The sequence below is a fragment of the Coffea eugenioides genome, chromosome 2 (genome assembly GCF_003713205.1).
Source record: "Coffea eugenioides isolate CCC68of chromosome 2, Ceug_1.0, whole genome shotgun sequence".
Classification (NCBI taxonomy): Eukaryota; Viridiplantae; Streptophyta; class Magnoliopsida; order Gentianales; family Rubiaceae; genus Coffea; species Coffea eugenioides.
Window position 1 is genome coordinate 20,868,922 of NC_040036.1, and position 21,175 is coordinate 20,890,096.

Consider the following 21,175-nt stretch of genomic DNA (forward strand, 5'->3'; position numbering starts at 1 on the left):
TACGCTTTTAGAAATTGAATAGCTAAAAATGTACAAATAATAGTCAGAGGGCTAAAAAGTGTATTATGCCCTCAAAGAAAGTTACTGCAGTTGGACAAAAGTTCAGCTTAATAGAGCTTGTCCGAATTCGACCCAATCATTCCAACATCATTTTGACATTGTTGAAGACATGAAAAACTTTTAAGCATGGTGACATTGGACCTATGGTTGAACATGTAAATTGACTTAATTGACGAGTTGCAATCTACAACACTTGCAATATTATTATGTAGTTTGTGAAAGTTTTGACAGTTTCTCTTTACATTGTACTAATATTGTCGACTTAGGCCAAGCAGATTGTGGATTCGAACGTGACCCTACTTGAAAGTCTTTTCAAGATATTTGGCAAATGCTTTATGCTGCCATTGGTGGATTGTTTCCACCATAGTAAGGAGCATGCAAAGGTTCAAAAAAGACAAAACGAACCTACAAGAATTTTGTTGCAGTAGTTGAAACTTTCTTTCGAAAGAAGAGAAATTTGCCATGATCAACAATAAACTCGATTCCCATAATTTCCCTGAGAAATCTTGCGACGAGCATTTGAAAGTAAATCCATTCAATGCAGACTCTGAAGAAATCTATGCTTTACTTAAGATTAGCCAAATTAACAGATAAAGATTAGTTTAGACAAGTTTAATACGAAAACATCTTTGCTCAAGGCTGCAATCAGAAATTACAAAAGATTGACTCTACAAACTTGATTAACACAAAACGAATACAGATCCTTCTGCTCCTAGTAATACGAAGCTGGGGTGTTTACCTTACATTTTACATATTCTGTATCATACAGGGCAATCTAAGAATGTCATTAGCTTCTAGCCTACTACTTTAGAAATCACCTCTGAAATAGGGCGACCCGAAATATGAGCTAGAGAATGTCCCTCCCACATTGGGGAAAAGAGTGAGGAAGCATATCAAGAAGAGTACACAACCCCAAGCAAACCTGTCATCTCCTAACGGGGTGATCTCATCCTTAGCAGGGATCTCATCTCCGCCCCTAAGGAAGGTTGCAAAGAGTCCCCATGCCAGACAAAGGACGCTACCGCTCAGGCCACCGATAGCTAGCAGCAGTGAAGTGGCAAAAGATAATAAATTTGCCGTGCTTCGTCCAAACATGGCGTGTGCAATACGGCCCCCTTCGAGTCTTCCACACGGCAACAAGTTCAAAGAAGTTACCACCATCCCTGTAAAAGACCAAAACAATCAGGCAAGGAGATTCGGAAAATATATTTTCTGCTTTCATGGCAACATAAGTTGGACACAGGTGGACTTTCCTCAATGCCTGCCTAAGTAACTTTGGGAAAAAAATTGAAATAACACCAAGGTGATTAGATTAAGAGAACGCTTCTGCTTGAATACAGAAAGGAACCATTTTTCTCTTTCTCTACTTTCGCTGTGTATGTACATGCACATTTATGTGGATCACCATAAGCAGAATAAAAAGTGAGAAAACAACTCCGTTTCTTTATCAAAATCATATTATAGATGAGGAGGAAGAGGATAAAGTTTCAATCTTTATTTATTTATTTAATTTTTTTTTTTTTTTGGGTGGGGGGCAGCGTACTTCATGGAGTCTTAATGCAATGAAACTTCTTTGAGCTCAAAAAGACCAGACTCTTTGCTACTTTAGCCAAATAGATTGTAAACAACATACATTAACTGTCCAAGACTTACCAACAAACCTGCAAGTCATTAGTTTAGATAATCCAACTGACTCGCATATTGTGCTGCCCATGAATAACCATTCTTCTATAGATTCCAAAAGGTAAAGTATGTGGCTGATTTCATGTTCCTAGTTGCTATTTATCATTATTTATTCAAAACCTATGTCTCATGGTTTATCCTACACCTACACCTCATGATTTCACCAAATCCCAAGAAGATTAGTAGTATTCTCATTATAATCATAAAAGAGGCGCTCTAGAAATATCACACAGAAAACCCTTGATATAGATCAAAGAAAATAAACAAAAGAATAAACTACCAAAATTTTCAGAACCCCACAACCAAAGCTGCAGATGAATTGAGCACGTTTGTACAGTTATAAAGGCAAGCTATATGAGCTTATGCTAGACAATAAACCATGTACTCAATCATGCTCAGCCATATGAAACGTGCCATGTTAAAACAGGTGAAATGCTAACCTAAAAGGCCAGCAAAAGCAAGGGGATCACAAGGGACTCCAACACCTTCCACTGCATATGGCAGCACATTCCCCAGATCATCGGTGTACGGACCAATGACATACTGGATAAACGAAAGGAGAGGATTATTGAAGAAGAACTGAGGTCGTATATACCTGCAGAGAAATAGACCAGAATAAGCAGATTTTAAAGAAGCTTAGGTGTAACATTCACTTCCTTTTTCTCTATCGGTAAGCATCCTAGAAAGAACAATGGCTGATCTATCTTCCTCAACTAAGAGAAACCAGGAACTAAAAAGGATACTGGTGATATTATTTCTGAAAAAACAATAAGTAACTAAAAGACATTTAAGTGGAATCTATGGTGACAAACATTCAACTCAGAGCATATCAAGATACAGAATAACTTACAATGCATTGTCACCCCCATTGAAGCTGCCATCAGCTACAAAAGCAGCAACTGCAAGTACCAAGGACGTCAAATACGCACTTGCTGTTCGTGCCACTGGGATATCAAACAAAGCCCTCTTATTTGGAAGTAAAGACTCATAGTTATTTACAACACCCAGGCAACCGGTCCAGCTTGAAGGAACAAGAAATGATGGGCTAAGCTTAACACCATATCGTGCGGCTGTTACTCTTGTTGCAATCTGCATGGCTTAGGGAAGAAATGCTTAAATAAAGATGCTTGAATCTGCAATGGTTGAACCAACTTAATTGTCCTTCAAATGTGTCAGCTTTATATATTTAAACTGTCCTTCCAAATTGTTCATTTTCTTCTACATGACCTTTTCCATAGTAGAGCAATATTCTGCAAGACCCGAATACAGTACAGCACTTGCCAGTTGGGCTTGCCAATCAGCAATAGCAGTTGCTGCATGATAAAATATACATTTCCAAAACACAAAGTTGTCACTAGCCCCCTAATTTCTTTTATGGAAACTAATTCAACAGACAGCTGTCACTAGTAAAAATCAGATCCTCTCTCCCCCTAAAATTTCTTTACCTAGTTGTCCACAGGATGCCTCAAGGAAACAAAACATATAGACTTAAAGGTTACACATGTTTTCTCAAGAGTTTCTTAGGACAAAATATAGCCAACTTCCTGCCGCTTTTATATTTTTAACACTACATCATCCAACTAAATATGTATCTAGATGGAACTTGGAAGTGACTACTGAAGCGTACTCTTACAACACATATAGCCTTTCCTTGGCTAGAAATGTTTAAAAAGTATCTAAACATTAAAAAAAAAAAAAAAAGGGGTCTTGGAAACCAGTTTGCCCTTTCTCTAATCATTCAAGATAGTATGGAAAGGGTGTTAGCATCAGACACTCATAAACTGTAGTTGAGAATGGAAGAGTAAACCATACCTCTGAGACTCCCAAGATGGTTAAGAAACCGCCAAAAAGAGGCACGATGTCTCTAAAATAGTCATCTATAGTTGCATCAGGTTTGAGGAAGAATCCACTTGTCAGTGCTATTGTACCTATTGTCGTAACGAATAAAGCTATTGCACTAAAATAACCCCAAGCATTGTTAAGATTGGTTGGCTCAAACTGCAGATCCATCTCAGCTTTGGGTTGCACCACACAAGCCTTAGAACACAACAGTTAATAGTTGACAATGAGGGTTAAAAACAGACTAAGCAAAAATATGAAGACATAGGAACAGAAATATTAAAAGGAAATCGTAATAAGTAGCAAGCCATGAGTACAACCAGTTAACCTCTCCAGTACGTCTCACATGGGCAAGCATTTGCACATTGGATGCGTTCAAGGAGGTCTATTAATAACATAATGATTCTCAATCGCAATCCATGTACTCTAATTGATTTCTCGTATATTATCTTGTCAGCTATTTCTAAGAAGCAAGTTCTAAGTTCTATACTACAAAGTTGCTAAGACTTCAAAGTGAATGCTACATAGTACTTCTAAACAAGTTAATTGTGGTCCAAATGAGAGAATTGCCACATGTGAAATGTTTGATCGCTCAATTATATCAAAATTCTGAACAAAACTCTCAAGAATTATATCGCATGTGAACATCGTGCAGTTAAGTTCCATTACAGTAGATATGCTTTTATCTTTTCTTCAAGTACCTGCTTTTTGATGTCATTGGTATTCTCCTCCATGAACCAGACCACAACCTCTGTCCCTGCCGCTTCTGATAACTTCTTCTCCAATGTGGGGATTGCTTCTTCAATTGGTTTCCTCAAATTTCCAATAAAAATTCCTCCATCTCCAAATCTCCTAACGTCAGTGGCAAAAAATGTATCAAATCCAAAGCAGCTCTTTAACTGCATGCAATGACAGAAAAATCTCATGAACGACAAAGATCAAACACGTATAAATAATTTAATACAGGTGAAAGTGCAATAAATTAAATGGATATCTGAAGGCATATCAGAGAGGAAAATAGTACCTTGTTAAGGTCAAGAGCTTTAAAAGCCTCTTCTGCTTTTTCCAACCTCTCTTTCTCTTTAGACAAATTATCTCGAGCTAATTTATTAAAGAAGCCCAAGATGGGATTATCACTTGTTTCCCGGTTAAGCTCCTTCAGCTTCCTATCAGTCCTCTTCTTTTCTAGCTTTATAGCAGCCTCGATAGATGGATTCCCCATGAACTTCTTGAAGTCCTCATCACTTTTCCAGTCCAATTCTTGCAGCTTCTCTTTCTCTTCCTTCTCCGCATCGGATTCAGCCTCAGGTTTGGACTCAGTTCCACTTACTCCGCTCTCTCCACTTAACTCACCTTCCAAACTCAAATCTTTCTTCTGGGGTTCCTCATTTTTAGGCTCTTCTGATACCACAGCTACTGAAGAAGGAGAAGATGATGATGATTCATTTTTTTCCTCAGCTCTGACATAAAAATTGAATCTTTTCGATTTAGGCTTGGAGATTATAGAAAAACAATGGTAGGATTTCCGAGAAAGGGAAAATTTTGAAAGAGAAGAAGTCAGATGAGATGTTGAGGACAGTGGGATTCTGTTCGGAGCCCATGACGATGAGAAGTAAGATAAAGCTGGGAAAGGAGTAGCCATTGCAGGATGGTACTAAAGAAGAGTTTTTGCAGATGAAGAATAACATGATCATAAAACTGCAGATGCAGCTACTTTTATTTGAATTCAGAACATCCATCTAGAAAGTTGGAGAAGCGTTCCAGGTGTATCGGGTGGTGAAAGTAGTGCCAAAGGACTTGGGAGATGAGAAACACCACAGGCCAGGATTATGGAAATTTAAAGGCTTAACAATTAACAAGAAAGGCCGAAGTTTTTAGTTTTGTGGTGCATAAGCTTCAGTTCAGTGATGATTTGGAATTCCGGATTTGATTGAGACGTTGAAAGTTGACACTCATGTTCATCCACAATAGCCGTGTCACGCTTTAGGGGAGAAAATACACGAATCCACAAAATGCTGTTAGGTGACACAAAAATGATAAAAAAATATTTTTTTTTGCAGAATCATGTACCCAACCATTAAAGGTTATCACCATTTGGTCCGGTGGTCATCATCATTAAAGGTGATACTGGAGGTCAGGGTTCAATTCCTACCTCCCCTTCCCCTTAATTGACCTTCATCGATGGAGTCTGTATTCACATCGAACCCCCTCCCCTTCCCCTTAGATTATGCTAGATTAGGTTATAGAACATCTATCGTTTCGAAAAAAAAAAAAAAAATGTACCCAACCAAACAGCCTGTAGACTACTAAGAGCCATTTAAATTGCTATTTTTTAAAATTTTTGTAGAAAATTATATTAGCCACGTGATATTTGTGAAATAAAAAATAATTAATAAATATGTCCACGGACAGGACTACAAACAAATCAAATTACTCGCGAATGCTCATGAGTTGCTTCAATCAAAATTCAATTCGAACTCGATCAACATTGAGCTGGAGTCGAGGTCGAACTCAAACAAAAAGAAACTCAATTTATTATCTTGCGAGCCGCTTGAGTTTATATATATATATATAGTAAAATTACATATATATCTTTAATATTTTATTATTTATCAAAAAAATTACTATTTTATTTATTTTCTTAAAATAAAATAATTATTTTTTTAACTCAAGTAGGCTCGGATTCAAGATTGACGGCTCAAAATTGAGGTGAAGCTAGAGCTGGCGCGGGAGTTGGAGTTGGAGTTGGAGATTTACATTGAGAGTTCATAGGGTTCGAATTCAAGTTTCGTAAAATTGAGTCGAAACTTGACTTGATTAAGTTAAACTTGATTCAACTCGATTCATTTGCAATTATATCACGGAAAATGTAAACAAAATTTTGAGAAAAAATTGACAATATTTCTTCTAGATTAATTATATTAAGTGATCATAGATTTTGAATTCAAATAACTAATCTTTTAGACATTGTAATTTATTTTTATATTTAAATTATAGATTTTTAAATAGTTAAAATAATTAAAATTTATATCAAAAATGGATTTTGCTATTTCTAATGATTATGCATAATTACGGTACTTTTCATAATTAGATTTCGTTGGAAAGTTTAATTCTGTATTTACCAAATTACAAATTTATTATGAATGCCGTTAGTGATTGGGTAGCCACCTCACGCCTACTTATATACACTAGCTATCGAAACACATTCGATGCGTGTGTAATTTGTTAAAAAAATTTTATAATTGAAAGAATCACACAAATAGTGCAAGTGAATGTAACTATTTTATGTAATATGCAATAAAAAGTGTATTGTACATAAATATGTACAATTGAATGTTAAAAAAAAAGCTTTGATAAGAGAGAACATGAGAATCGAAGAGAAGTACTTTTAGTTGAATAAAATTTGTGTGTCACTTGATAATAGAGATAAGGGCTCATAGATAATATAAACAAGGATAAATTTGATAACAAATAAAGTTAACACCAAATTAAGGCCCCGTTTGGTAAGTGAATTTTTTTTGTGTTTGTTTAAAATTCTACTGTAACTTATTATAGAATTTGTAGAAAAACATGAAGTGTCTGAAATTTCCTACAAATATCATGTGGCAAATATAATTTTTTTCATGTTCACGGATATCACGTAGGAAATTACTATTTTTTTTCCTGTAACTTTAATATAATTTTTTCCTTTTCTTAAAGGAAAAAAAAAATTTTCTTTCCTTTTCTCTTCTCCTTCCTCCCTCTCCATTGATCACCTGTCGATCATCAGCACCACCGTCACTAGCACCTCCGTCGAGAGCCGACGGCAGATTTTTTTTCTCCCTCATATTTCTCCCTGTCCCTCTCTCCTCTCTCCCATCATCTCCTCCTCCCTCCCTTCTCCAGCCACGTCTCCACCTCCCATTCCCTCTCTCCTAGCACGACCAGAAACACGTATTTTCTATTCTTATTCTAAATCCATTTTTCTATTATTAATATTCATTTATAATTCAAACTTGAACCCAAGTCTTGCAAATGTTGAATCGAATCCACTTTTATTTTTTTATCTTTTCTCCCTTATTCTAAAAAGGGCAAAAAAGAGAAAAGAGGAGAAGAGGGGTTAGTCATAAATATTTGATTATATCTTCAATCTTCCTTATCCCTTCCCATGTCAATAACTAAGATGAAAAATGGGGAATGTCAATGCATCTGAAAAAAATGATTAGTCTCTATCAATAGACCTACCAAAACCTCGAATCATAGTGTACTTAGTACTGTGCCACGAATAGATATGTTTAAAAATATCACATATTTGGTCGCATTAGGGAAGAGAGAGGAGGAGGGTGACAGGGGAAGGGAGCGGGAGAAAATAGCAGGAAAGAAAGGAGGAGGGGAGACAGAGAGAGTAAGGGGAAGGCAGAATAGGGGAAATGGAGAGGGAAAGGGGAAAGAAAGAAAAAAAAGAAAAAACCTCTATCGAAGGGGGAGGGTGGAGGCCTGCGGAATAAAGGGAAGAAAGGTGGTTGGTGAGAAAGGAGGGAAAAAGAAGAAGAGAGGAAGAGATAAGGAAAGGGAAAGTAAGAGGGAGAAGAGAAAGCAGGAAAGAAAGAAAGAAAGAAAAAAACCCTTGATCAGTGGCGGAGGTGGTGGTGGGTTGAGATGGGAGAGTAAGAAGTGAAATATTTTGTGTTTTTGATATTTTGAAGCGCGTATTTTAAAAATTTTGAGAAATTTTTTAAAGATTACTGTAATTAAAGTTGTTAAAAAACTCGTAGGAGAAAAACTAGGTAAAAAACCACTATACCAAATAGGGCCTAAGTATAGAGTAGTTGACTACAGATAAAATCTTAAGACTGTCATTAGGTGCAAGTCAAGGGATTTGTTCATTTTCAGGATTTTCTAGAAGTTTTCCTGACTGGTGCAAAGGCCTGTTTTGGCTCACTTACTCTGGAACAGGAGTAGAATAGAAAACTATTGTGTCGAAAACAAAAAAAAAAAAGCCTATGTACACAGAAGGGAAAAAAAAAGAAAAGGGCCTGACTAGACAAGCTTTATGACATCGTAGGTGCAGGGCACGTAGGCTCACACCGTCACACGCGGTCAAAATTTTAAACTTATTTAGTAATACTACGATACGGCCTAGAATTATTCCATCATCTTCTCTACCAGACAGACAAGAAGTTAGGCTAGAAACTCGAAATCGACCGACCGTCGCTTTCTCATACTCTGATCCATTTCTCTTCTTCATTCTCACCGTTTGCGAACAATTGCCGCACAAACTCTTTAATCATTACCAAATCAAGGATGATGAAACTCAGGATTAGATCATTCGGAACCAAAGAAACGCTAAGAATTGAGGTTCCCATCCCATGTTCTCTTCAACAACTCAAAGACATCATCTCTCAAACACTTAGGCCATCAACTTCTTCTTCTCCTCCGGCGCCGTCTGATTCAATTCATCTTTCTTTAAATAGAAAAGAGGAGATTCAAAGTTCTTCCCCCAACGAAGACACCCTTCAATCCCTCGGTATCACCTCGGGTGACCTAATCTTCTACACGCTCGACCCCAGTCGATTTTCTTCGTCTGAATCCCTGATTCCCAACTCTCAGGAACCTATCTCTAGTCCGCTGGTCCAGAATTCTGAATTTCCCCTCAGGATAGACCTGACCCTTGATTCAGGAAAACCCCTGCAAAAACCCTCCTCAATGGAGCCCCTAGATCCACCAAAAATTACCAATTCAGATCCCAGTTCACAATTAAAGCAAGCCCATCAACCGGAAAGTGCAAATCTTAACGAACAAAATGAGGGATCAACGGATTATATGGAGTTTGATGGTATTGATGACCAGGAGGAAGGGGATGATGCGTCTGCTCTAGAGGCTGTTGGGAATGGGAAATCGTTTTCTGTGCCGGGATTTTTGAGGAAAGTGTTTACAGAAGAGTTGGGTGGCGGTGATGATGATGGCAGCCGCAATCATAAACTTTTGGTAATTGCTATTCACGCTGTTTTATTAGAATCTGGCTTTGTTGGGTTTGATATGAATTTGAAAACTGAAAGTAAGGGGTTCCCCTTCAGGAATGATTGGCCTTCCAGTGGTTTTAGGTTGTCCCTGTTTTATACTCTTCCTGAGATTGTCAGTGATGTTTCCCCCAGTTTAGATTGCCATAATTGTGTTGTTGGATTGAAGTTTCAGAATGTAGGGAAGTTTATGATGGTGTATGGATCTTTAAATGCTGGTTCTGCCATGCATTCGGTTCGGCTGAACGAGGATGAGTTAGTGTCTTTCTTGAATGTTGTGTGGGCTAATTGTGGTTTAGGGGATGATATTATGATTAGTGGAGATGTGGTTTTAGGGGCGTCACCCGAGAATGAGGTGTTTAAGTTTTGGAGGAATGTGAAGGATAATCTTGCATTGCCATTGTTGATTGACTTGTGCGAGAGTGTTGGTTTAGTGCTGCCGCCTTGCTTTATGCGCCTTCCTACTGATCTTAAGCTTAAAATTCTGGAGTCATTGCCTGGGGTCGACATTGCAAAAGTGAGCTGTGTCTCGGCTGAACTGCGTTATCTGGCTTCAAGTGATGACCTGTGGAAGCAGAAGTGTGTGGAACAGTTTGGTCATGCTTGTAAAACAGAGGACAAAGGCCCTTGGAAGGAGAAGTTTGCCAGGTTCTGGGAAAGCCGAAAGAGGAGAAAGTTGGGTTCTAGATCTTTATTTCGCAGACCACTTCATCCTCGCAGGATACTTGATCCTATTCCAAGGTTTCCTCATTGGCCGGGGATTATAGGTGGAGACTACGATTTGTATCCACAAATTCCCGGTGGGGCGAGATTGCGGGATCTCGGCCACTGTTCCAGGAGTCATGTACCCCGCTGTCAGTTTGGACGAAACAGGATATGATCATGTCTGAACGCAAAGATGGTTAGCTTTACGTGCTTGTCCTGGCACATCAGAGTGTTTGTTGATTGCAGTACTTTTAGACTTGTCAACATGTCTGTTAGTTATGTTGTTCGTTGCAAGAATAGTTCTACAACTGAATGCCAAGTTGGAGATGCCTATGGAACCTGCTTGTTTTGTTTTTCATGTGTACTTGTTCTTGTACTTGTTTTGGTACAGTGTACATACATCAGTCGCTGTGCTAATCTTATTGGTCATGATACATTAGGACTCACCACCTGGAGTTTTTTATTTGTTTGTAAATATTTTGGAGATCTTTATGACCAAAACAAAGTTCGTTTGCTTAATGGAGAATTTGATTTTTCTGAGATAATTAATCCATAGATTAAAATAGCTGATTTGAGGGTTAACAGCTCAACAACATCTTCATCTTTCGTAAGTTAGTTATATTCTAATTTTTAAACCACAAAAAAAAAATTGAAACGATATAAGGATTCTTTAAATTTCCCCAAATTGTTTTGTGAATAATCTTAAAGGATTAATTTTGTATATATTATCACGGTTGGATGAATGACATATGAGCAAAATTTGAATTTCATATTTGACACGTGTGTAAAAATTTAAATTTTGCTTATATGTTATTCATCCAATCATAATAATATATACAACGAATGTATATAAGATTTACTCTAATCACTTTTCAATCCTATTTTCTCGATGATGATGGGCTCTGGTCCAAAAAAAAGACGGTCATCTGCCCAATTTTATAAAAATTAGTTGGATGTTATACAAGGCGCATCTAAGAGGACCACGCCTTCTAAGTTCCCCACCAAAACACAAAAAAGAAAAGAAAAAAGCTCACGGACGAGGGAGAAATCACCACCGTACTCCACCACTTTTGGGCTCACAGTCCCTTGTCTTAGTCCGTTATGGCGTCTAATGTCGTTTGCTCTCCTGCGACGCTTTCAGCTTTCCCGCGTCCGCTTCCTCTTAACAACGACACCGGCGGCCACCTCCGCCTGTGGTTCTTTCCAACTGGAACTCCTCCCCTCCATAATCATTTCTCTCGACGCCTCTCCGATTTCAGTAAGGTGTTCCACAGTCCACACAGCTAGGCACATAGCAATTTTACGAGTAAAACTCATCAATTTTTAAAGTCGACAGCTGTCTAATTGGTATTGGTACGTAAATTATGTGACGTTTAGGAATGGGAGAGGTTGGATACGGAACCTCGCCATCGGAGCAGAAGTCGGAGCGGCGTCGTAAATGCGGGATATGCTGTTGATGATGACGACGAGGACAAAGATGATGACGAGGACGAAGATCGAAGTTTGGATCTTCTAATTAGGTTTGTTCAGAATATATTTAAGAAGGTATCCAGAAGAGCTCGCAAGGCCGTTCGGTCTGTTCTCCCCGTTCCCATTTCTTCCCAATTGGTAATTTTCCTCTCGCCGAATTAAATTTACAAATTCATCTTTGGACTCTCTGAAATTGATGTGAAGTAACTTTAGCGTCTTGGTTTGTTCTGGAGTTGGTGCTGTTTGCTTCTGAAATAGAGTTTGAGAAATTCTATCGGTACGGAGGATTTCATTGTTGTTATTTTTTGTTGTAACGGTAGTCTACATGATGAGACAGAGAAAATTTTTTATGAAACCTAGAATGAAATTGGAGATGCTATTGAGTTAAATCACTTTGCCACTGGGAAGATATGTGGATAGACTTTTTCTAAGGCTGCATCTCAAGTCTACTTAAGGACTTGTACTAGCATTACTTTGGAAGAGCTTGGTAGGTGGACTAAAACTCATGAATTAGTAGTGATGTAACAAAAAGATATTCCTCTGCAAAAATTCATGAACTAGGAATGTTATTAGAACAACATGGACAGCTTCTTATGGTATGTTTTGAGAGTGCACGCTGCTCCAGAATCTACTTGTTAGCCTTATTTATGCTGAATTTCACATGGGAAGGAAAGCACACTTAACTGTTTCCTCGTTTGAGGTGGTTCTGTGGATTGGCATTGAGGGTAGGGAAGACAGCCTAGTCTAATCTAATGAATGTTCATTCATCAATTTTCCTGGTTCTTTTCCTCCAAGTACTGTGCATTCTTAATGTTTTACTATATTTTTAGGGCAAAGATGCTCTGGCCAAAATGTTTTGCTTGCAAATGTGTTGACCACATTTACTTTTCTGCCTAGGACGTCCCTTTTCTTTTTTAATTTACAAGGGAGAGGTCAAACCTCTTAAACAGAAACAAAACGTGGGGTTGCAGCACCTAAAATATCTGCACCAAGCAATTCCCTATGTTCCTGTGGCGGTTCTGTTATGATCTGCATCCCAGATTCTTCGTTGACACTGCTTTTAGCCAGCCAGTCTGCATATTTATTTCCTTCTCTCCAAACATGTTGTAGCCGGCATTCCCAATCCCTGCTTATATAATTCCTGATCTGACATATCAGAATGTATAGTGGTGAGTCCTGTCCTGCTCCTTGTATTAGTTCCAAAGCTGCCTTTGAATCCATTTCCAGAATCACTCTTCTTTCTCCAGAGTTTCAAGCCATTTCTATCCCTTTGAGTACTCCCCATAGCTCTGCTGTCATATTATCTGTTAGCCTAATATTCACTGTAAAACCAGCTTTCCATCTCCCCCAGCTGTCTGTATGTCCCTTTTCAAATTAATATGGCTTTGCCTTTTCTACTTGGAATAATGCTAAATTGAGAGGTGTACATCTTAGCACAGTTAATTGCTAATTGTTGATAATTTCATGTCTTCAATGGTAGTTTGTTCTGGATGTAGCATTATTTTATACTGTATAATCACAAATTTTTTGCTGGATGTAGGTTGGATTTTCTGTTAATGGAGTAATAATACTAACGTTTATGTGGGTTTTGAAGGCATTCCTTGAGGTAATACCTTTTCTCTTTTCACGAATGTTTGCCATTTTTGGTGTCAATGTTGAAGTAAATTTCATTGGGAACGTTTTGCAATGTCCTGCCACTTGCCTAATTCACTAGTTTGATTGGAATGCAATACTAAGGGGTGCTGGTTTTCTATGGAATACACCATGACAAACAGCACAAGTAATTTCAGAGATCTGGAACAAGAAAGTTGTTATTTGCTTTTAAATGGCAAAGGAACATTCTAGTTATGTTGGAACAAGAAGGTTCTCTGCACGAGATATATTCTAGAAGGAAGAAGTGATTACATTTATGCATTGCTGATTATGAGAAGACTCGTAGCTGTAGCTAAGATAATTTCCAGCATAAGCCAGTTTTCAGGCAACCTAATTGGTGCACAATTAGATTTACTAAGTAGAGATACTTGTCTTCATATTATTTGCCAACATGATCTTTTGATTGTGGTTTGAGGACTCTGCTGCGATGGGAACAAATTTAAAACTGGACCCGCGAGTCCTCAAAAAGTGCTATAGTATTATTCCAAATAATTTTTTTCCAGATAATCTCATATCCAGATGCACTCATTAATGCTTCTATGAGCTATCTCAGGATTCATTCTGAGATTCAATTCAAGCTGCTTCATGTTTTTTGGCAAAGCATCTTATACGTCTTACATCTTATGTTCCAATAGAGTTGAAGCTTGGTGTCCTCAATCCCTATGTAACCACTTTTATTTATTAGCTATTTTTAGTTGCTTTTCGATAATGAGTAAGAAACCCCTTTTACTTTCCATGTGATCAATTTTCTCCTCCTCCTCCTCCTCTATCTCTCTCCTCATTTTTGATAAACATGGCTTAGTTGATCATTTCTACCTGTAATATATTAAGAATGTGTCCTAAAGTTATTTTTCCGGGGCGTTTGCAGGTAGTCTGTACTCTAGGGAGTGTGGTATTTATAAGCATTTTGCTTATTCGAGGAACATGGACAGGGATCGCTTATTTACAAGAAAGCCGCAATTATAGACCAGATGAACTTGATGATGAGCATAGGACATGGACAGGCAGTCAACCTGCAACTTGAATTGCCCTCTGATTGATGGAATAATCCAAAATACAGAGGGAATTTTTACTACAGCGAAATACTCAATATTGCTTTTCCGGCGGAGCTTGCTTGAAAATCAGGGCGGAGGGAGGCGTGACGCTCCTAGTATTTGCAAAACTTCAGTAGTACCATTACCATTTCAACGTATTTTTTCCAAGTCCCTGGGCACTTTTCCGGTCCCATAATATGCACAGCCTTTGTGTATAATAAACAGAGACATTCCGACGGAAAAATATGGACATTATTCGCAATTATAGGAGATCTCTTTTGAGTTTTCTTCGTTTTTTAATGACATTTTGTCCTTTGTTGTGATAGTGAAGAAGAAAAACTAAAATTCACACAAAAAAAAAAGCAGCAGCAAAGTTAGCACCAAGCTTTCTCCTCTGACTGACTTTATAGATATATTGTATGGATATAAGTATACAAGATTTACTCTAAGTATTATAGAATATAGATATGTTTAAATATAGGTCATTATCAAAACATAAAGAAATAACCAATTACTTGAAGGGTTCTTCAAATAGGTATCTAATGGGCACTTTAAAAAAAAAAGTCAATGGACACTTGTTAATGTATTTAAATTACATACAACCTAATGAACCTATCATACAATTCAACTCTTATCTTAATGAGCATTCTCTGAGCACTTATCAAGAAGACTTAGACCTTTCAACTGATTTAATTACTACAAAATTTTCGACAGTCATTCATTTGGGAATTTAAAAAAAAAGCTAGGAATTGATAGGATTAATAAGACAATTTCGAGTTTGTTCAGATAGCAGCAAAAACTTTTTCATTATTTCAATACAAATTTGTATTTTTCAATCCTAATGGACTTTTCTTTTTGGGTGGAAATTGGCCAGCTATTGCTCCAAAAATGGACTCATATTACTCTACAGTAATCTTAAAGACACTGACAACAAGGCGGCAAGACAATTTTTTGAATTAAGAAGCAAACAAACCATGGATAGTAGTGCTTCACAACAGAAACCGAGTCCTGCAGGCCCAACCCAAACCGAGAGGCCCACATTCGCCTGCGAAGACGGGCCACGTTTTGTAACTGCAGGCCCTTAACCCTGGTTAACTCAGCTAACCATCATCGGTTCCCTCAACCACTAGAAATATAGCAGGGGAACTCTTTCATCTTCTCCCCGTTCCCCCACCAGAAAATCGTCTTCTCCGCATTCCCTCCCCAGAAATTCTTTGAAGATACAAAAGGCGTCTTAATAAACGCCGTTTGTAGCTTTATTCCGTTGCACTTTCTCGTCTTATTCTTCTTGGATCTTAATATTTTTCTGCCTTTTCTGATCGTTGTTGTTTGAGAATTCCAAAATGAGAGAGTGCATTTCGGTTCACATCGGACAGGCTGGCATTCAGGTCGGCAATGCTTGCTGGGAACTCTACTGCCTCGAACACGGCATTCAGGTTGTTACGTCTTCCAATTTTTCCGATCTGTACCTGTATCTGTTTGAGTGATTTTTTTTGTTCATTTGTTCTGTGGAAGTTATTGAGAATTTTGTTTGTCATTGGCGTTTGCGGTACTTATGTTAATGTACGTTTGTTTTTAAGAAATCACGCGTTATTTGTTTAGATATTCAGGATTCACGTAAATTTCTGGATTTTGTGAGCATGATAGTTTTGCAGTTGATGGCAGGATGATTATTTCATTTGGTCTGAGGTAGACCGGGGTTTTTTTTTGAGTCGTGATTCGTTAATTATGTGTATTCTTACGTATTGATTCTGTTAATTGTTTTGTGTTAGATCTGTAAAATTTCAAAGCGGAAAATTTTGTACTTGTATCATATGCTAATATGGTAATTGGAAATGTAGATTATGGAACGTTTTTTGTCTCTTTACAGCCTGATGGGCGGATGCCCAGTGACAAGACAGTAGGTGGAGGAAATGATGCCTTCAACACCTTCTTCAGTGAGACTGGTGCAGGAAAGCATGTCCCCCGTGCCGTGTTTGTTGATCTTGAACCCACTGTCATTGATGAAGTGAGGACTGGAACTTACCGCCAGCTTTTCCACCCTGATCAGTTGATCAGCGGCAAGGAAGATGCTGCCAACAATTTCGCCCGTGGCCATTACACAAGTAATGAACATGATTATCTTAGTCAATAATGCGCCAAATACATAATTATGTTCGTGTCGCATATTAAATGTTGAAATGTTTGTGTTGTCTCAGTCGGGAGAGAGATTGTTGATCTCTGCTTGGACCGCATCAGAAAGCTTGCCGACAACTGCACAGGCCTCCAAGGTTTCCTTGTTTTCAATGCTGTCGGTGGAGGTACTGGATCTGGGCTGGGCTCCCTGCTCTTGGAACGTTTATCTGTTGACTATGGCAAGAAGTCGAAACTTGGGTTCACTGTGTACCCCTCTCCACAGGTCTCAACATCTGTTGTTGAGCCTTATAATAGTGTCCTCTCCACCCATTCCCTCCTTGAGCATACTGATGTAGCTGTGCTGCTTGACAATGAGGCCATTTATGATATCTGTAGGCGCTCCCTTGATATTGAGAGACCTGCCTACACTAACCTCAACCGCCTTGTTTCTCAGGTACTATAGCTGATTTTTTTAATCTAATTTTAACTGTCGTTTTTAATCTTTTTTTTTTTTTTAAATGATTGGTTTTTGGTCTTTATGGATTTTCTTACTTGATACAGGTCATTTCTTCCTTGACTGCATCTCTTAGGTTTGATGGTTCCATGAATGTGGATGTGAATGAGTTTCAAACTAACTTGGTCCCATATCCAAGAATCCACTTTATGCTCTCGTCTTATGCACCTGTTATCTCAGCTGAGAAAGCATATCATGAGCAGCATTCTGTGGCCGAAATCACCAACAGCGCCTTTGAACCTTCATCTATGATGGCTAAGTGTGATCCTCGCCATGGCAAATACATGGCCTGTTGTTTGATGTACCGTGGTGATGTGGTGCCCAAGGATGTAAATGCAGCTGTTGCCACTATCAAGACCAAGCGCACCATCCAGTTTGTTGACTGGTGCCCTACTGGATTTAAGTGTGGTATTAACTACCAGCCACCCACTGTTGTGCCCGGTGGTGATCTTTCTGGGGTCCAGAGGGCTGTCTGCATGATCTCTAACTCAACCAGCGTGGCAGAAGTTTTCTCCCGCATTGACCACAAGTTCGATCTAATGTATGCAAAGCGTGCTTTTGTTCACTGGTACGTTGGTGAGGGCATGGAGGAAGGTGAGTTCTCTGAAGCTCGCGAGGATCTTGCTGCTCTTGAGAAGGATTATGAAGAGGTTGGAGCAGAGGGAACAGAGGAGGATGGTGATGATGGAGAAGGTTACTAGTGTGCTTAGGGTTATCAGACAATTAGTACGTTGGTTGAATGCTCTTCTGCCATCTATGTCTCTGGCTATCCTGTCAAGTATGCCATTTGGTGTTATCCATTATCGATATTTGCTGGAAGTTTGGTAATCTAGTTTAATGTCCAGTGACTTTTAAGCGTCTTAAGTCTTAACTAGTTCTCTAATTTCAGAGTACCTTTTTTTTTTAATCAATGCAATATCATGTTCAGCCTTTTGCTGCTTTTGTTCAAGTCTTGACCTATTTTTGCCATGTTCTCTAAATTGTTACTCAACTGAAGCTCGTTGTTTGTGTCTTTGGGGGTGGGAAGAGGGGCGACTGGTAAACTCAAAAGACGTAAACGTAGTAGTTCATACAGCAATCAAAGGTGTGCCTTTGTGATTGCTGAAATATGCATCTGATTGCCCGCAAGAGCACAAATATTGTGGATTGTTAGGTGTAGAAATGCCACGTGCTGTTTTATCCAATCTCCTAAGAACCATCAAAATCTCTTTTACTACCAAATAGTTATTGCACTCATGAGAAAAAACCAAAAAAAAAAAAAAAAAACAGGGACGTGTAGCAGTAAATTTCAAATTGAATGCAGTTGAAATACCATTGCCGAAAGGGTATGACAAATGGCTGACAAAGGGTAAGAATGACACAGATTGTGGCACATCACTTGATACAATATACAATAAATGGCTCAAAACGGACCAATAATGCTGAAATTCAAATTGTTATAAATATGTGATAAAGTCACATATTGATAACAAATATGCAATGGCCTATGTAAACAGCAAGTGAATATAACGTTTCTTTTATAAGAAGTGTACATCCAATTTGCGATAAGTGTTGAAGAGTTGTTGCATCGTCCAGCTCCAGCTGTTCCTGCTCCTCTCCCGACAACCTTTTGTTTCGCAAAAGAGGTTGGAATCCAATTAAAGCATCGTTCTGGAACCGGATACAGCTGAATATCTACTTCCAGATTTTTCAGGATTTAATAAAGTTGGCTTTAATTTGAAAGCATTTGACACATGCCCATGTAGAATATGTTGGTAGAACTGGAAAATGTCCCTTCAACTCTAAGCCCTTTAGCTCTAATTCCAGCTATATAACTTTGCCCTTTTTTTTTTTTTTTTGGGAAGAAAAATCTTGTTGATATGGCTGCTACAGCAGTTTACGTCTTCATTTATTCATCCAATAAAAATGGTCGATGCACTTATTGGTTTTCATCCATTTTTGGTTTCAAGTGGTTGCTTCGCCTCCCAGCATCCACAACCCAAAATCCACAGCTACTCATTAATTGTTTCGTGGAACATGAAACAGAGAGAGCAGAACAAAGTCAGCTTGGATACAAATGCAGAGAGTAACTAGTACTAGACTACGAGTTTTGCTGTGGAAAGTGCTTACGATGTTTCAAAATTTGATGATGATGGTCGTGTCAAAACGAACCGGTAACCTGATGATTTTCTAAAATTTATGCTGTTGGCTTGATTCTTTTCCTCAAAATTTTCCATACGTTCATTGATGCGGTTATTTCCTATCATCACCTGGTTTACTTCTGTTCTGCTTGCTGATTGCTACGGGTCACCTGATTCCATAACTGGCAGAAGGAACCATACCTACATCGAAGCTGTGAGAGCTAATCTTGTTTTAAGTTTTTTGCTATCATCTTTTTTAGACAAACGCCACAAATTATGAAACACAAAGGTAAGAAAACAAGTTGCGGTTCGGACTTTGGAGACCGAAGCCATTGATTAGCCAGTATCTACCCTGAAAAATGGATTGCATTCGTGGTTGACTCCACTGTGCTAAAGAAACAAAAGTCACGTATTGAATGCCAGCACCGGGATGATGGGAAATGCTGGCTTTCTAAGCAGGGAATAAGATATTAGTAGTTTTCCTCATTTTTGTGCAGGGAAAACTCCATTTGTTTTCATCCTCTCTTCTACATTCTCCTTTTCTTTTATTTTGAATATTTAGGAAGAACTGGATTCTTTGTCAAATTTGATGATCGGATCAGCAGATTCCTATAACCATTTTGGGCTATCCACTATCATTAAAGGTGCAGTTCACGGCCCTAATTAATTTGGACTATAATTCCGTTTGAATGGTTTTTGGCCGCTGCCGCACCTTCTGGTGCAATTTACAAATTGTCAATGTACACTCTGTTGTTGAATGTATAATATTTGCAACGGAGTGTACATCCTGTAGTTCAATTAACGCTCAGTGATTCTGGAGGCCCAAAATTATCACCAGATGGTAAAAACTTCCATTCATCCTATTCTCCAGTTTACCTCCTTTAAGGCAAGAGTTCCTTGAGTTGAAAAGATGTATAAAGTTTAAAAGAATGTTTAATGCTACGTGACACCACATGATTAACGATTGACAAGAAAACTAGAAATAAGTTACACGACAATAATTAGTTTTAGCAAGACAGAAGCTATTCAGATGTTTATCAAAGTGTAATCAAGTGCACTAACAATTATTCATTTGAACTCGAGCTTGAGCATGGTGGTACATCTTGTTGGAGCAGACCGGGTAAATGTAGGTTAAACACTACACGAATGCATCTCAGGATTGTCGTTGTACCTTAGTCTGAATTTGCATCTGGGACAAATCCTTTTAACTAGTAGCAATATGAAGATAGCTGCATGTACCCTCTAAATTAATGAGCATCCAACTGTGTGATGCAGGTATTTTGTCAACCACTATATGCATTTGTGGAATCATGGAGCAAAAGGAAATGGCCAGACTGTACATTTATAACAAAGGAATCAGTGATTGACCTGCCCTGCTGTGAAATTCTAGACAACGTAATTCTCAATTTACCGGAGAGGAGGGTTGGGTTAGGCGGTAAGATGACGGAAATTATGAGTGGAAAATTTTAGATTCAATATCTCTAACTTATTTAAAAGAAAAAAAAAATCGTTAATTCACCTTTAAATTAAGGACATCCTATCCAAACTGCCGAAGTCTATGATTAACTAATTATGCATTCATCTTATATGAATGGGAGTGTAATTGAGTGTATTTGCACATTAATTCAGTTTGCTAAGTGCTACGGTCAACTGTGCAGTATTTTCCAGTCCAATTTATAGACTCAGAGATGAACATCATGTTCTTGGATTTAGTGGGCTCTTTCTTATTTTAACCACGCCTGATACCTTTCTTTAAAGTCTCTCGGTAAATACATTATTGTTGAATTCCAAAAGTCGGACAAAGATAAATAATTTGCATCTTCAGATTCCATGAATCAGATGTCTTGTCATACATGCAAAAAAGTAAAAACGAACAGCCAAACATGTTCAGAAAACTAGTGCTAAATTGCTAATCTTTATTTATTTATTTTTTTTTTGGGGGTTTGGTGGTCAAGTACTTGTGCTAACTTCCTTTAGTTTTGC

General features: G+C 38.2%; 4 protein-coding genes across 5 annotated transcripts; 3 read left to right on the forward strand and 1 right to left on the reverse strand.

The window, feature by feature from the left end:
- Window positions 1–640: 640 nt before the first annotated feature.
- LOC113760815 (probable zinc metallopeptidase EGY3, chloroplastic) lies at window positions 641–5,361 on the reverse strand. The gene is made up of 6 exons (XM_027303548.1): window positions 4,607–5,361; window positions 4,284–4,481; window positions 3,556–3,780; window positions 2,594–2,832; window positions 2,184–2,338; window positions 641–1,223 (listed from the first exon to the last, which is right to left on the reverse strand). The coding sequence occupies exons 1-6, from the start codon at window positions 5,222–5,224 to the stop codon at window positions 868–870; spliced, it is 1,791 nt and encodes a 596-aa protein (XP_027159349.1). The 5' UTR covers window positions 5,225–5,361; the 3' UTR covers window positions 641–867.
- Window positions 5,362–8,726: 3,365 nt separating this feature from the next.
- LOC113763306 (F-box protein SKIP22-like) lies at window positions 8,727–10,732 on the forward strand. The gene has a single exon (XM_027307074.1). It carries the CDS (start codon window positions 8,866–8,868, stop codon window positions 10,459–10,461), a length of 1,596 nt encoding a protein of 531 aa, XP_027162875.1. The 5' UTR covers window positions 8,727–8,865; the 3' UTR covers window positions 10,462–10,732.
- Window positions 10,733–11,283: 551 nt separating this feature from the next.
- On the forward strand, window positions 11,284–14,743 carry LOC113762443 (protein SHORT HYPOCOTYL IN WHITE LIGHT 1-like). 2 transcript variants are annotated; one of them, XM_027305898.1, is made up of 4 exons: window positions 11,284–11,549; window positions 11,664–11,894; window positions 13,297–13,362; window positions 14,278–14,743. In XM_027305898.1, the coding sequence occupies exons 1-4, from the start codon at window positions 11,388–11,390 to the stop codon at window positions 14,431–14,433; spliced, it is 615 nt and encodes a 204-aa protein (XP_027161699.1). In that variant the 5' UTR covers window positions 11,284–11,387; the 3' UTR covers window positions 14,434–14,743. The 2 variants fall into 2 exon arrangements, with proteins under 2 accessions (XP_027161699.1, XP_027161700.1); XM_027305899.1 differs by having other exon boundaries at window positions 11,292–11,544.
- An 850-nt stretch (window positions 14,744–15,593) lies between these two features.
- On the forward strand, window positions 15,594–18,021 carry LOC113761258 (tubulin alpha chain). Its single transcript, XM_027304157.1, has 4 exons — window positions 15,594–15,879; window positions 16,314–16,548; window positions 16,642–17,012; window positions 17,120–18,021. Exons 1-4 carry the CDS (start codon window positions 15,787–15,789, stop codon window positions 17,771–17,773), a joined length of 1,353 nt encoding a protein of 450 aa, XP_027159958.1. The 5' UTR covers window positions 15,594–15,786; the 3' UTR covers window positions 17,774–18,021.
- Window positions 18,022–21,175: the final 3,154 nt, after the last annotated feature.

Coding starts and splice junctions, on each gene's coding strand:
- LOC113760815 (XM_027303548.1), bottom strand. CDS start 5,224: ATGGCTACTCCTTTCCCAGCTTTATCTTACTTCTCATCGTCATGGGCT. Junction 2,339..2,593: donor AATGGGGGTGACAATGCATT/GTAAGTTATTCT, acceptor ATTTCTCTGCAG/GTATATACGACCTCAGTTCT. Junction 1,224..2,183: donor TGCTTTTGCTGGCCTTTTAG/GTTAGCATTTCA, acceptor GGTCTTTTACAG/GGATGGTGGTAACTTCTTTG.
- LOC113761258 (XM_027304157.1), top strand. CDS start 15,787: ATGAGAGAGTGCATTTCGGTTCACATCGGACAGGCTGGCATTCAGGTC. Junction 15,880..16,313: donor GCCTCGAACACGGCATTCAG/GTTGTTACGTCT, acceptor GTCTCTTTACAG/CCTGATGGGCGGATGCCCAG. Junction 16,549..16,641: donor CGCCCGTGGCCATTACACAA/GTAATGAACATG, acceptor GTGTTGTCTCAG/TCGGGAGAGAGATTGTTGAT.
- LOC113763306 (XM_027307074.1), top strand. CDS start 8,866: ATGATGAAACTCAGGATTAGATCATTCGGAACCAAAGAAACGCTAAGA.
- LOC113762443 (XM_027305898.1), top strand. CDS start 11,388: ATGGCGTCTAATGTCGTTTGCTCTCCTGCGACGCTTTCAGCTTTCCCG. Junction 11,550..11,663: donor GCCTCTCCGATTTCAGTAAG/GTGTTCCACAGT, acceptor TGTGACGTTTAG/GAATGGGAGAGGTTGGATAC. Junction 11,895..13,296: donor TTCCCATTTCTTCCCAATTG/GTAATTTTCCTC, acceptor TGCTGGATGTAG/GTTGGATTTTCTGTTAATGG.